Genomic DNA, 13,969 nt, shown 5'->3' with positions numbered 1-13,969 from the left:
AGCAATCAGGAGGCAGAGGCAGGTGGATCTCTGAGTTTGAGGCCAGCCTGGTCTATAATGTAAGTTCCAGGATAGCTAAGGCTGCACAGACAAACCCTATCTTGAAAAAGCAAAACAACAACAACAAAAATGTATTTATACCAAATAGAAAAACCATGGTTAGTTGTTTAATTTTCATTACTTCTTAAAAGGGTATTTCTTCCCCATAAACTTTGTAACATGCTCCTCACATCTATTGTCTAAAGAAAATAGATGGTTAATATAGGCTATGCCTTTTATATTTTCATCCAGTGTTAACGATAGAGTTTTGTTTTAATGAGCTTTAGGCAGTATTGTAATTTCAGTATGACTACGAACTCATGTAAAAGGAACTTTTGTATATTTTTGGGCATAACTGTGTTTTTTATGTTTTTTTTAAAGACTTTAAACGTGGAAGTAAAGGTTGTGATTATCTGGAAAAGGGGACCAGAAACAAGAACACTTCATACCTTTATTCAGAGATGGAGCACACCCCAATTTCCAGGAAGAGAAAGAAAAGGGGTAGAAGTAATTTACATGATTCTAATAGTTCTAAATCTTCTTTGGATATGTCAACAGAATATATAGTAAGTAGATGTATTTAGATGCCATAGGAAATGACTTTGTGCTGTGATAAAAATGAGTTAATGTAACCAAATAATGAATGTTCTTTGAAGTTTTTACTTTATCGAATTTCTTTCTAGTTCTGTGTAAACTTTATTTTTTGAATTTTAAACTGCATTACTTTTATTTCACTTTATTATTTCTATGTGTGTGTGCATGGGCACACATGGATGCACGTGCATACACACATATGGACGTGTGTATGTGACTCTCAGAGCACAGTTTATTGGAGTTGGTCCCCTCCTCTCACCATGTATGTATCAGTGATCAAAGTCAGGTAGTCAGGCTTGGTGGCAAGAGTTTTCATAGTTTTTGATGTTCTTTTTTATTCAGTGTTTTTGCTTTTGTTACTAAAAGCGATTTTTGTTGCTACCTTTGGAAATAAAAATGTTTAAAAAATCCTCTTACTCTAAAGTTTATTTAGCTCTGACTTTGCCACATATGGAAATTTCTTTATTTGACCCTTTAAAAATGATTTGGGCATCAGATTTAATAGGTTAAGCCCTGTATCACCAGCATACGTGGATGACACTGCCTAGCATAATCAGTACAGCCACTGTCTGTCCAGACTCATAAAAAGGATACATTTTCATTGTTATGTTATTTCTTATGAACCTAAGTCTTATGCCTTAGGAAAACCAAAATGGAAAAATGTAATTTCTCTACTTTTAAAAAAATGTTCAGAAAGAAGAAGAAAATGACCCAACAGCCTCCAGTAAGCTTAAACAGTCAAGTGAAAACTGTCACCGTGACCCAGCACTTCCTGAAGGACTTACACCTGAACCTTTACAGAGTGAGGCCCCTAATGTGTGCTCTGGAAGGGCCTCCTCAACCACCAGAAGCTCAGAGAGCCCTGTTTCCTACAATGAGGTGGAGAGTTCTTCTCTGGCTGAGAAGGGTGAGGAGTTGACTGTGAAAGAGAAGCCTCTTGTATGTGGAAAGAGTGAAGATAGCCAGTTGTTGATTTCAGCTGAACCAAGTAAGTGAAGAAGATTGTAAAGACATTCATTTTCAAAGCTCTACTCAGAGTGTTTGCTTTTCTCAAATTTTGCTAAGGCTGCTTGGGCCTCTGGAAAATACTTTTAGAGAAAACATCCTCAGTGGTTCCCTTATGAATCTTGTACTATTAATTTAGGTAAACAAGTGGAGTCTGGAAACAGTTGTTTGTTTTGTTTTTAGATTTATTTTATTTTACATATATGAGTGTTTTGCTTGTAAGTATGTGTGTGCAACAAATGAATGCCTGGTGCCCTCAGAGAACAAATGAGGGTGTCAGACTCCCTGGAACTGGAGTTACAGATGGTAACCAGACCCATGTCCTTTGTAAGAACAGCAAGTGCTCTTCATTACTGAACCATCTCTCCAGTCCTGGGAATAAGTTTTAAAAGGTATTTACCATGAAGTAACCCAGTAATTAAAAAAAAAAAAAAAACTCTCTGAAGACTATTGTTATTGCATGTTTTAAAGTGGAATTTAAATTCAATTTGATTGTCATTAATTTCATTTGGTCAATTCTTAAAAATTGTTGTTGTCTTCTGATACAAAAATTCAAAAGTCCCTTAAAGGGCACACAGTGAGTTGCACCTATATCTTCTAGGCATCCATTTCCCCTCCCATAAGAAAGTAATGTGAAAGGATTCAGGGCACAGTTAGGAGTGATATCACACTTTGTTAGAACTAGAAACTGTTTGTAAACTTGTCTCTTAGTTCTATTACTGTAACAGAATACCTTATGTAATTGCATAGTTAAAGACTGTGCGTGGAGTATAATTCAGTGGCATAGTACTTGGTTAGCCTTTACAAGACTCTGGATTCACTTTCCAGCACAAAAGAATGAGAAAAGGAAAGAAAGAAAAATCCTGATATTGGTTCAGAGTTGAGAGAGGGAGGCGAGGAAGAGTGGACCCATTGCTTTGGGCTGCTGAAGGTGCTTGTTCTAGATGGCAGGAAATGTGGTGGAGCAGATAGGAGGGCAAAGCCACATACTCCATTTTCCAGGGAGCAAAGGGTATGGCTTGCACAGCAGCTCCATATCCTCTGTGGCAAAAGAGGCCTGAGGATCTTCCATTGCAAGGCCCCACCTCTGGAAGGCTCAACCTCATCTCAGTAGTAACACGCATAGACCCAAGCTTTTAACTTGCAAATCTTTGAGGACACTCAACACCCAGATGTACCATGTTTACTTAAGGCTTTAGTCATCTTATTTAGCCTTTATTCTTTAGAAGTCAAGATTGTATGAGGCTATTGGACAGTAATGCCAATATGGAATCTGTATATAACTACTACTAATCAGGTAGTGAAAGATAGATTAAAGTTGAATGTAGATACTTAGGTTTAATGTGATTATTAAAGATAATTAGAAAGGTTTGTTTTTCTACAAGTCATTATTGAGACACATTTAAAAATGTTTTCCCTTTTAGTTGTTGTTTCCAGTGATGAAGAAGGACCTGTTGAACATAAAAACTCAGCAATTCTGAAGTTACAGCCTAGTCAAGATTATGAGATTGCAAATGAAAATCAGGGTACCTCTGAAGCAAATTTGTCAGAACTACCACTGGGTGCCTGTGAGTCAGTACAGGTAATTTATTTCTGCTTTCTCATTATCAAGGCTTAAAACAATTCTTTTACATATTTGCTTATTTGTGGTATGTGTGGGGATGTGCAGGCCATGGTACAGTTGTGGGGGTGAGGACAACCTGCAGGAGTTCCTGTCACTCGTTATGGATGTTCCAGGGACTGAGCTCAGTTGTTAGGCTTGGTGGAAGGTACATTTCCAGCCCCCAGTGAAATATTCTTATTGGTTAATATCTACTTACTGTTTTAGAAAGCACAATCTAATGATAAAGATTATGCACTTCCTGAGTGTGGGTTTTGCAGCAACTTTCCTATTAGTTTTAGTAACATGCTTTTTAGTCTAAATATTCTGTGACTTGAATATTTTTTGTGGTTCTCACTAAACTGTAACTTTGATATTTGTCTACTCTTGGAGTAGTATGCCTACTTGGAATTATTTATTTTCCTCACATCAAGTTGTCTATCTTCAAATATAGAATCTATGGTAAAACATAGATTTGATGTGACAGGGTTCTTAAGCACTTACATCTCTCTTTAAAAACATGTATTTATTTTGTGTGTGTATGGTATTTATGTGGAGATCTGAGGACAGCTTATGGGAGTTGCTTCTTTCCTTCCACCATGTGGGTTCTAGGGATCAGATGGAAATCAGGGCATGGGGATTGAAGGCAAATATCTTGCCTGGCCAACTACTTATATCTCTTAATTGCTAATTAAAATGCATTAGCATGGAGAGTCGGGTTAGGAATTAGGAGGAATTGAGGGTAACTATGACTAAAATACATTGTATGCATGTATGAAATTCTCAGTTTGTATTATTATAATATGTAATTCCATATAATGACTATTAATGTGTCATTGATTCAAATGGGAGGGTTGGAACTATTTACTAAACTGGAAGCTTTACCTGTAGTATTGGCAGAGGTATCGTCTGTTGCCAGTTCAAAAGTTCAATCTGCTTTTGCATAGAATATACACTAAAAAACTCAGTCTGTAAAACAGCCTTATTCTGATTCGGCCTCTTGGATACACTGCTGTGCATCAGTGGCTCTGTGTGTAAATGCTGTGTGTTGGGGATACACAGACGGTATGTATACAAGAAATGCCTCATGCCAGTCAGTGTCCATTTTTACTCTTTGTTGACAACCCTTTATCTTTAGTGTTATAAACACTATATGAAACTCATTATAGTTTCATTCTTGTCATTTAAAAATATATTAAAATACAATAGCAAGAATATTATCTTGGTTAGTAGAAGCAATTTTGTCTGTTTGAATACTTCAGCTGAATAGATAAACCTGAGCTTTTGTCTTAGATTTGCTTCTTGCTGAGTACAGGACCACAAAGAAGCAAGTTAACCTAACCAACCACTCCAGATGACTGTTAACTTTATTTGTGAAATGGGGGAGGGGCAGGAGAACCTATTTGGTCAGTAGTCATAGGGATTAAAAGATCTGAATCATTTAAACACTTAACATGAAACAAAAGTACTATATAAATCTAAAACCTGTTTCCATTAATGTAAAAAAAAATGAATAAAGCCAGTTAGGGAATAGTGAATTGAAAATAGTGGCAGAAGAGAATATTCTTATTGAGTTTAGTCTTGGGATTAATTTTGGGTTTGGGTTTTGATTTTATTTAAGTAAATCTAAACTCAGTATCAATATCTATGTTGGATTTTTCTCCCTCACTAACCAGTTATTAGGTTATCCATTTTTTTTTTTTGGCTGTTACAAAGAATTACACAGAAATGACTGATTAAACCTGAATTTCGATTGAGAAAAGCAAAGTGCTCAGCCATGACAGCCATTGATAAATACTCAAATTATTAGTAAATACTCAAGTAAAATGCATGGTCAGAGAATATTAGTTTTAAACCAAGTTATTCTTTCTATTTTTATTTTATGTGTATGAATGTTTTATTTGCATACATATCTATGCACCCCATGTGTGTCTGGTGCCTGTGCAGGTCAGAATAGGGTGCCTGATTTCTGAAACTGTGAGATCTCATGTAGGCTCTGGGAATCAAACCCTGGGAGAAGCCAGTGCTCTTAACCACTGAGTCAACTTTCCAATACACTAAATAATTCTTGAACTTTCAATCTAAACAAGGTGACTGTATCAAAATTGCCATAATTTACAGTTTCTAGAAATTTTCAGATTCATATAAACTCTAATATGATTATGTCTTCTTCCTTCATGGTCACCTATTTACTTCATGTTGTAAATCCTGTGCTGGTTTCTTTTTGAAGCTTTTGCTGACTTCTTTGGGGATTCTAGGTTCCTATTCCATATCCATTTATCCTGTAAAAATGTTCAGGGTGTAGTTTACCATAAAGAAATAATTAGTTACATGTCTGTCTCTTCTACCAGACTTACAAATTTGTTGAAAACAGAAAACACATCCCAACATTTTTAATCTCTATGTTATTTCCAGCACAGTGAAAATTAATAAAAACCATTAGAAAAATATTTGACTTGGATTAAAATCTAACATTAGTCTAATTTAATTCAACAAACATCTGTAAATGTCCACTTGAGTTTATACTGTTTTCAGGTTAAAAGGGAGGGGGAAAAGCATAGCTCTCCATCCTAGGAAACCCAGAGGTTAACGAGGGAGGCTTATGCAAGAATGTAAGTAACCAGAAAACACAGGATAACTCTGGTAGCAATCTTGCTTGGTTTTCTTTACCCCGACAACTTGCCCCCAAGTCACTGGCTTTTCTTCTCCTTATTCCCTCCAATCCAAACAGTAAGTAAACAAACTTGGTTGGGTAACAGTCAGGTAAGAGAGAGATATTAAAGTAAATTCAAGATACAATTCAAAATAGGTATGTTTTTCAACACATCAGAAATATCTCATAAATTAACCTCAAGTCTGTTTTCATTTTTATATGTACACATACAAAATCTAAAAATGTCCAACACTAAAAGTTGAAGAATAAGTTTAAAATCTATATACAAAAAATCTTAGTGACTATTTTTTCACATTAAGAACATTATAAAGAACATTATAATATACTTCAGCTGAATAGATAAACCTGAGCTTTTGTCTTAGATTTGCTTCTTGCTGAGTACAGGACCACAAAGAAGCAAGTTAACCTAACCAACCACTCCAGATGACTGTTAACTTTAATCATAGTTTAAAGAATTTTGTCTTTGAACATAATTTTCAACTTTTTTATAATTCTTAGAGATTTATACATTTATAATTTATTCTTTGTTAGACATCATCTGAAGTATGTCCCTACAATCCTGATATGGAAGACAATTCCTGTATTAAACCTAATAGTGAAATGGATCTGAAACTGGATTTTGTATTTATTTCTGTATATATTGGTAAAATAAAAGGAGCTTCAAAAGGTTGTGCCACGGTAAGTAAATCCTGTAATTTTTTATGTAAAAATCCCAGTGATGTCTCACCACATCATTAACTAACAACAAGCTGAAAAAGCACAACAACAATAGACATATCTAAGTGGACAGGGGAAGGACCACAAGGCTTCAACTCTACACAAAGAATTATAGGCAACTAAGAATGCTGAGAGTGGAAGAAGCAGTCTTCCCCAGGGAAAAGCACACTATTTATCCAATACCAAATGATCTGTTCAGAAAACAAACATACTAACAACATTATACAGACTGAGCTGGTATATTTAGAAATATATGTGTATCTAATATACAAATATGCATGAAAACAATAATGAACACAGAAGCTATGAATTTGAAAGAGAGCAAGGAGGGGATAGATGGGAAGGCTTGCTGGGAGGAGAGGGAAGGGGGAAATTATGGAATTATATTATAATCTCCAAAATAAAAGAAAAAACTATAAAAATTATTAGTGACCATATTTTCACTTTCAGAACAGTGTAAAGTTTGTTGTAGACAAAATCCAGAAGTAAACAAAAATCTCCATAAAGACCACAAACAATTTTGCATACCAGGACAGCAGCTGTTAAACTGGAATGCATATATTTTCATCTTTCTCAAATGCATGTATATACAGTATTATATATATTATTCTGCAATTTACCACAATTAATTTAATTTACATCACCTTTCCATTTTGGGATGGATGTCTTTTACAATTTCCATTTGTTGTTCATTTCAATCGTCCTAGTGTTTTGCTTTAATTATTGCTGGGTTTACATTGGCCACAGTGGTGTCCATTGTGGTCTCATTTGGGAGGCTGAGGTGGGATGGTCACTTGAGCCCAGGAGTTTAAACCCCGTCTCAAAACAAATTTATCTATTACAGGAAAGCAGTTTAATCAATATAAATTTATGTACATGAAGAAAGATTGAGGAATTGTATAATATATAGAATTATGATTGGAGAACAGTAGACAGTTTTTAAAATTAAAACATAGGAAGTAACAAGGGAAAAGGGTAAAAATCTTAAAAATGTCTTGGTCTTCAAAAGATATTTTTATGTATTCTTTTTCAGACAGTTCATGATTTATTGTATCAGAAATGAAAGAAATGTTTTTTGTTGGGTAAATATGTTAGGTAATTAAATTTAATTTTTCAAATATTAGAGAATTTAATATGTTAGGCATTATTGTAATTAAGATAAATTTCTAAATGTTATGATAGTTACTGTTTAGCTGGATTAGGAAACTAATGATGCAAAAAATAATATGACTATAATATAACTTTCAAATTAAGAAAATAAATGGAATACAAATAAATCTGTATTGTCATTGAACACTTTGTTACTTGCCTAGCACTCATATGTTGTCTATTTGATTTTTATCTTGTGTTCACAAGTTATATTTCTGATATAGTAAACAATTTCATGAATGTATTGATCAGAAGAGAAACTTAACAAAACAAGTAAAGGCAGATTTATTTGTTAGTAAGGGAAAAGCATTTGTCAAAAGAAAAACCCGTTTGGATAGTACATGTAAAGTTTTGTCATGAGAGTTATAAGTACAACACATAAGTTGCACAGACACACAGAAGACAACTCGAGGAGATAGTTTAATGACGTAGAAGGATCAGAAAGAGCAAGGACCTCAGTCAAAGGGAGTTCTGAACAGAACAAAGAAATGATTGCAGGAGATAAAAGAGCGATGTTTGACCAAAAGTTACTTAGCAGGGGGCTGTGCTGCCTTGAGGCTTAATTTATGCCATCCTTTAACAGGTGCATCACTGTCTTGAAGTCAGCTTCATTAGACTTTTGTTGCCATTCTTTATTAAACATTTTTGTTGTTGTTGTTCTGTTTGTATGTCGTAAAAACAATCTTTCAGGTTCAGTTAGTTTTCAAAGACAGAAGGTCCACAGCCTGTGGGGATATAACTAAGTCTTCTGATACTTGTAATGTCTTATTATAAATAAATAGTACACTAGCACCATTGTTTAATCAGTATCTCGTGTGAGTTTGGCTAATCCCTAAGAGAATAGTCATCTTCTTTGGAGGTAGTTGCCTTTTGTGGTCTCCTGGCATTTCTTCAGACATTGTCTTACTTCTTAAAATTTCAGAACACACTTTTGAAAAGTAGAGTTTTACCAATTTTTATAAATGAATATTTTGGTTAAGTTAAAGACTCTGAACCCTAAAACTAAGTCTTTACATTGAGATAGTTCTTTGCTTTGATTCTTTAGTACTTTATTAAGTACTAAAAATTGAATAGTACTAAATACTTGAATACTAAGAAAATTGAATAGAAACGCATTTGGAGTAGTAACTCATTTTTTTGTTTCATATTTTTCTTTAGTTCACAAAGAAGTATATTAAAATCCCATTTCAAGGTAAGCCATCTTTTCTTAATGACATCTTTTCATTGTAATTAAGTATATACTAATTTATTAGAAAAAGTTCTGAAATTTTTATAAGTTTTCCATCACATTTCAGTATAGAAAGTAAGTCAAGTGAGGGCAGTTTAATAATGTTTGATGTCAACACTTTTTGCAGTTCCAAAAAACCTTGAAATGTTATATAGTACCCCAAAGAACATATTAATTATTGTTTTAAAGACTGTAAATCAAATGATAATAAAGTACACTTGATGCTTTCTTAGGAGTAACAAAAATAAAATTTGACAGCACAAGTATTTTGCAATACATGAAAATGATTAAGATAAGAAATAAAGAAAAGAGGCTGGAGAGATGGCTCAGTGGTCAAGAGCACTGGCTATTCTTCCAGAGGACCAGGGTTCAATTCCCAGTTGTAGCAGCTCACAACTGTCAGTAACTCCAGTTTTTGGGGATCTGACACCTTCACACCAATGTACATAAAATAAAGTTAAATAAATCATAAGAAAAGAACTAAGGGAAAAAGCACACAAATGTAGTATATATTTGCATAGACAGTTTTTTTATGCTATATCTTTTTTCCTTGTTTAAAATTTAAATTAGAAACAAGCTTATTTTACATGATAATCCCCAGTTCCCTCTCCCTCCTCTCCTTCCCTACTCCCCCCAACCCCCGCTGAACCCCTACCCCATCCTCTTTCTGCTCCCTAGGGAGAGTGAGGCCTTTCATGGGGATCTTCAAACTCTGTCATATCATTTGGAGCAGGGCCTAGACTCTCCCCCGTGTGTCTAGGCTGAGAGAGTATCCCTTTATGTGGAGTAGACTCCCAAAGTCCATTCATGTACTAGGGATAAATACTTATCCACTACCAGAGGCCCCATAGATTAACCAGACCTCCAAACTGACATCCTTGTTTAGGGGGTCTGGAACAGTCCTATGTCTGAGGTCCATGAGCAACTCCTTGTTCAGGTCAGCTGTTTCTGTGTCTTTCACTAGCCTGGTCTTGACCTCTTTGCTCAGCACTCCTCCTTCTCTGTAACTGGATTCCAGTTCAGTGTTTAGCTGTGGGTATCTGCTTCTACTTTCATCAGCTGCTAGATGAAGGCTCTAGGATGGCATATAAGGTAGTCATCAATCTCATTATCAGGGGAGGGCATTTAAGGTAGCTTCTTGACTATTGCTTAGATTGTTAGTTGGGGGTCAACCTTGTAGATCTCTGGATATTTTCCTAGTGCCAGATTTCTCTTTAAACCTATAATGGCTCCCTCAATTATGCTATCTCTTTTCTTACTCTCCTCTATTCTTCCCCTGACTCGATCTTTCTGCTCTCTCCTGTACTCCTCTCCCCTTCTCTTTCTCCTAACTCCCTCTCCCTTCCCCCCATGCTCCCAATTAGCTCAGGAGATCTTGTCCCTTTCCTCTTCTCTGGGGGACCATGTATGTCTCTCTTAGGGTCCTCCTTGTTTCCTAGCTTCTCTGGTGGTGTGGATTGTAGGCTGGTAATCCTTTGCTCTATGTCTAAAATCCATATATGAGTGGTACATACCATGTTTGTTTTTTTGTGACTGGGTTACCTCCCTCACAATGGTTTCAAGATTCCATTGTTTTTTTGTTTTGTTTTGTTTTTTGTTTTTTCCCACTGAGTAGTACTCCATTGTGTAAATGTACCACATTTTCTCTATCTATTCTTCATTTGAGGGGCATCTAGGTTGCTGCCAGTTTCTGGCTATTACAAATAATGCTGCTATGAACATGGTTGAACAGATGTCCTTGTTGTATGAATGTTTATGCTATATCTTATCTAAGTAAAGCAGAATGGAAATGTACTTACAGCTTAAAGAAACACAGACGATTTTCTCATTCTTTCCCAAACAAAAACATTTCCAGATTAATTGGTTATGAAAAATAATAACTGATAGAGAATAATCTCTTTAAAGAGTGAATTATAAAAAGAGCAAGGAAGAAAAATGTACCCACAAATAAATACTTCAGATATGAACTAGAGTAAAAGAAGCATCATTTCGACATTGAAGATGTAACTGAAGCATCTTCAGTTCCTCAGCTCCTGCATGCTTGTGATTAAGAACTCTGTTATGGTAATAAATCTACAGGTTCGATTACCATTTAAGTAGTGAGAACATATAAGGCACATGATAACTTAATAGCCCTGGCAGAAAACACTAACGTGTTTTAGAAACATGTTTTAGCTAAATGTAGTGTTATCCTTGTTCAGTTCATGTTTAGGCAGTCATATTGGTGAGCTTCTGGGTATAGCTTCTGACATCCCCAGGAGCTTCTGACATCCCCAGTAGACACAATCTCACAGCAAACTTCCTGATCCTCTGGCTCTTACTTTCCCTGCCCCCTCTTCCACAAAGGTCCTTGAGTTTTAGGTTCTGGTTTTGTGTTGTAAGTGTATCACTTGGGACTGGAATCCACAAGCATTTTGATTAGTTGTGTGTTTTCTGTTGTAAAGGGAAGTTTCCTTGATGGGGGTAAGAAATACACTTATCTGTGGGTATAAAGACAAGTATTTAAAATATAGTTAGGGATAATGGTGGTTGCAGGTTGTCCTCCAAGATAGTTAGCTAGGTTTCTAGAACCAAGCATGACTTCCCTCTTGGTGAGGGCTCTTAAGTCCTTTTAGAGAGTTGTTGGTTATCACCAAGGTATTCATGCTACTGCTTTACCCTTCGGATTATTGTACCATGCTGGTCAGACTGTTGTTTGCCTCCCTCCTTTGGAAGCCTGCATAGTGGCTCCTGGTACCATGAGAGCTAGTATTCAGGTTAGTTCAGCTCAGAGGTCTTTGGGCCCTGTGTCTGATGTGCATGGTGTCTAATGCAATATGGACCTACCTTTACCTCTCGGGGCAGCTAAGGGCAGTAGCCTGTAATGTTTGGGAGTCCCTTGGATGACTCTGAGCAACAACTCTAAAGAGGCTTTCTCATGCCTGGTGTTGGGGTCTTTGTTAGATGGTCTTTGGGTCTTGGAGGGAGCATTGTCAGTCCAGATGGTAAAGTTTTGTTTAAACTCTATAGGTATATTTAAACATAGACTTGCTGTGTATTATAGATATTTTTAGACACCCTTACTGTTATTTTGCCCCCTCCTCCTTTTGTATTTATCTCCCTCTTCCTCCCTGATTAGAAGCCCTCATTTTCTCATTTTCCCTTTCACTTGTACCCTCCCCATTGCTTTCCTGTAATGATCCCTGTTCACTTTCCTGGCTTCTGCAATAACTCCAGGTTATGCACTCACTTCTGAAGCTATGAAGCTAGAATCCTCCAATAAGAGACAACATGCTACCTTTTTCTCTCTGAGTCTGGATACCTCACCCGATATGATTTTTTCTGTTCTGTATATTTACCTGCAAAGACATGATTTTATTTTATTTTTTTACAGATGAGTAGTATTCTGTAGTGTATATGTACCACACTTTCATTATCCATTCGTTGTTTGTAGGGCATTTATGTTGTTTTCATTTCCTAACCATTATGAACAGAGCAGCAATGAACATGGCTGAGCAGGAGTCTGTGGAGGGTGATATCAAGTTTTTGGCATATGTCAAGAAGTTATACCATAATTTCTTTACTGTCCACCTCTTTCTTCAGATGAATTATTATTAAATTGCATCATTTCCTCATTCTCTTTCTTCTCTTAAACCACCTTCATATACCCCCTCTTTCTCTCTTTCAAACTCATAGCCTCTTTTTCTTTAACACACAGAAGACACACAGAGACACACAGACAGACAGACAGACAGACAGACAGGCAGACACACACACACACACACACACACACACACTCACACTCAGAGTCCTAAATATATCACTACAACTTGTTTAGTCCCTATACTGTTACTTGCATGCATGTTGTCAGGACTGACCATTTGGCATTGGATAACTAGGTGGTATGTTCTCCCTGGGGAAAACTGTTTTTCCCATTCTCAGCATTTCTTAGATGACAATTAAATTTTCCTTTGGTAATTTCACACATATTCCTCCCCAGCTTTCTTTTGGGCATGGTGTTTTATCACAGCAATAGAAACCCTTACTAAGACATATAGTATATCAAGAAGTATCAGAAATGGCATGCTCCTAAATAGGTTTCTTTTTAATTGCTTGTTTTATTTATTTCAGTGTCCATGAATGAGGTTTCGCTGTCAGTGGACACCACACATTTAAAGAGATTTGGGTTATGGAAAAGCAAGGATGCTGATCACAGTAAGAGGAGCCATGCTATCATTTTCCTCTGGGTTTCCTCAAAATATCTTCAAGAGATTGAGACACAGTTAGAGAACCCCCTGTTAAGCCAGCAATGTGAGTATAAAGATCATTCCTAAACTTCAGGAGAACCTTAAAACTTATATATGAAGTAATTTCTTCCAAGATAACGTAATAGACTATCTTTATTTCATTGGATTAAAATTAATTTTCTTCAATTAAAAATGTTACCCACTATTAACATTAGATAAATTATTTTACCTCTCCTTGATTTTGCCTGGTAATTTTATTTAGTTATGGAAACATGAAAAGTTGTTTATTTGCAGATAAAACATCTCTGTGCCCTTAAAAACCATATTTTAGTCCATTTGGTTATATTCCTGTTTGATGAGTTATTTTACTTAGTATATAAAACAATTGCTTTATTATGACATTTTCATACTGAATGTACTTTGTATTTGCACTCCATTTCCCATTCTTCCTTCCCTCCCCCTTGGCCCCCTTCCACCCCTGAATAGTGTGCTTCTGTTTTTATGTCATGTGTGATTGGCAGGTGCGTGAGGGATGTATAGAAACGTTACTGGTTTTCATGTTGCTTTTGTATGCTACTCACTTGATGGGAGTGTTTATCAGATCTAAGATTTTTCTGGTGGGATATTTACATTATAAGATCACATTATAAGATCACAAATGAAGATAATTTGACCTCTTCTTTTCCTGTTATTATCAATTTTATTTCCTTCTCTTGCCTCATTGCTCGAGGTAAGAC

At 35.8% G+C, this 13,969-nt stretch overlaps 1 protein-coding gene across 15 annotated transcripts in view; it reads left to right on the top strand.

Annotated features, from left to right (window-relative positions):
• Window positions 1-13,969, top strand: part of Senp7 (SUMO specific peptidase 7) — a 124,482-nt gene that overhangs the window by 87,819 nt on the left and 22,694 nt on the right. For all 15 annotated transcript variants that reach the window (XM_035444473.1, XM_035444469.1, XM_035444468.1 and 12 more), the window contains 6 exons: window positions 421-605; window positions 1,327-1,621; window positions 3,063-3,220; window positions 6,444-6,590; window positions 8,937-8,970; window positions 13,117-13,296. In XM_035444473.1, coding sequence (XP_035300364.1) covers window positions 421-605; window positions 1,327-1,621; window positions 3,063-3,220; window positions 6,444-6,590; window positions 8,937-8,970; window positions 13,117-13,296 — 999 coding nt within the window. The remainder of the gene's footprint in view (window positions 1-420; window positions 606-1,326; window positions 1,622-3,062; window positions 3,221-6,443; window positions 6,591-8,936; window positions 8,971-13,116; window positions 13,297-13,969) is intronic.

This window comes from Cricetulus griseus, chromosome 4 (genome assembly GCF_003668045.3).
Source record: "Cricetulus griseus strain 17A/GY chromosome 4, alternate assembly CriGri-PICRH-1.0, whole genome shotgun sequence".
Taxonomy (NCBI): Eukaryota; Metazoa; Chordata; class Mammalia; order Rodentia; family Cricetidae; genus Cricetulus; species Cricetulus griseus.
The sequence above is the reverse complement of the archived record's forward strand: the minus strand, read 5'-3'. Positions and strand labels throughout refer to the sequence as shown.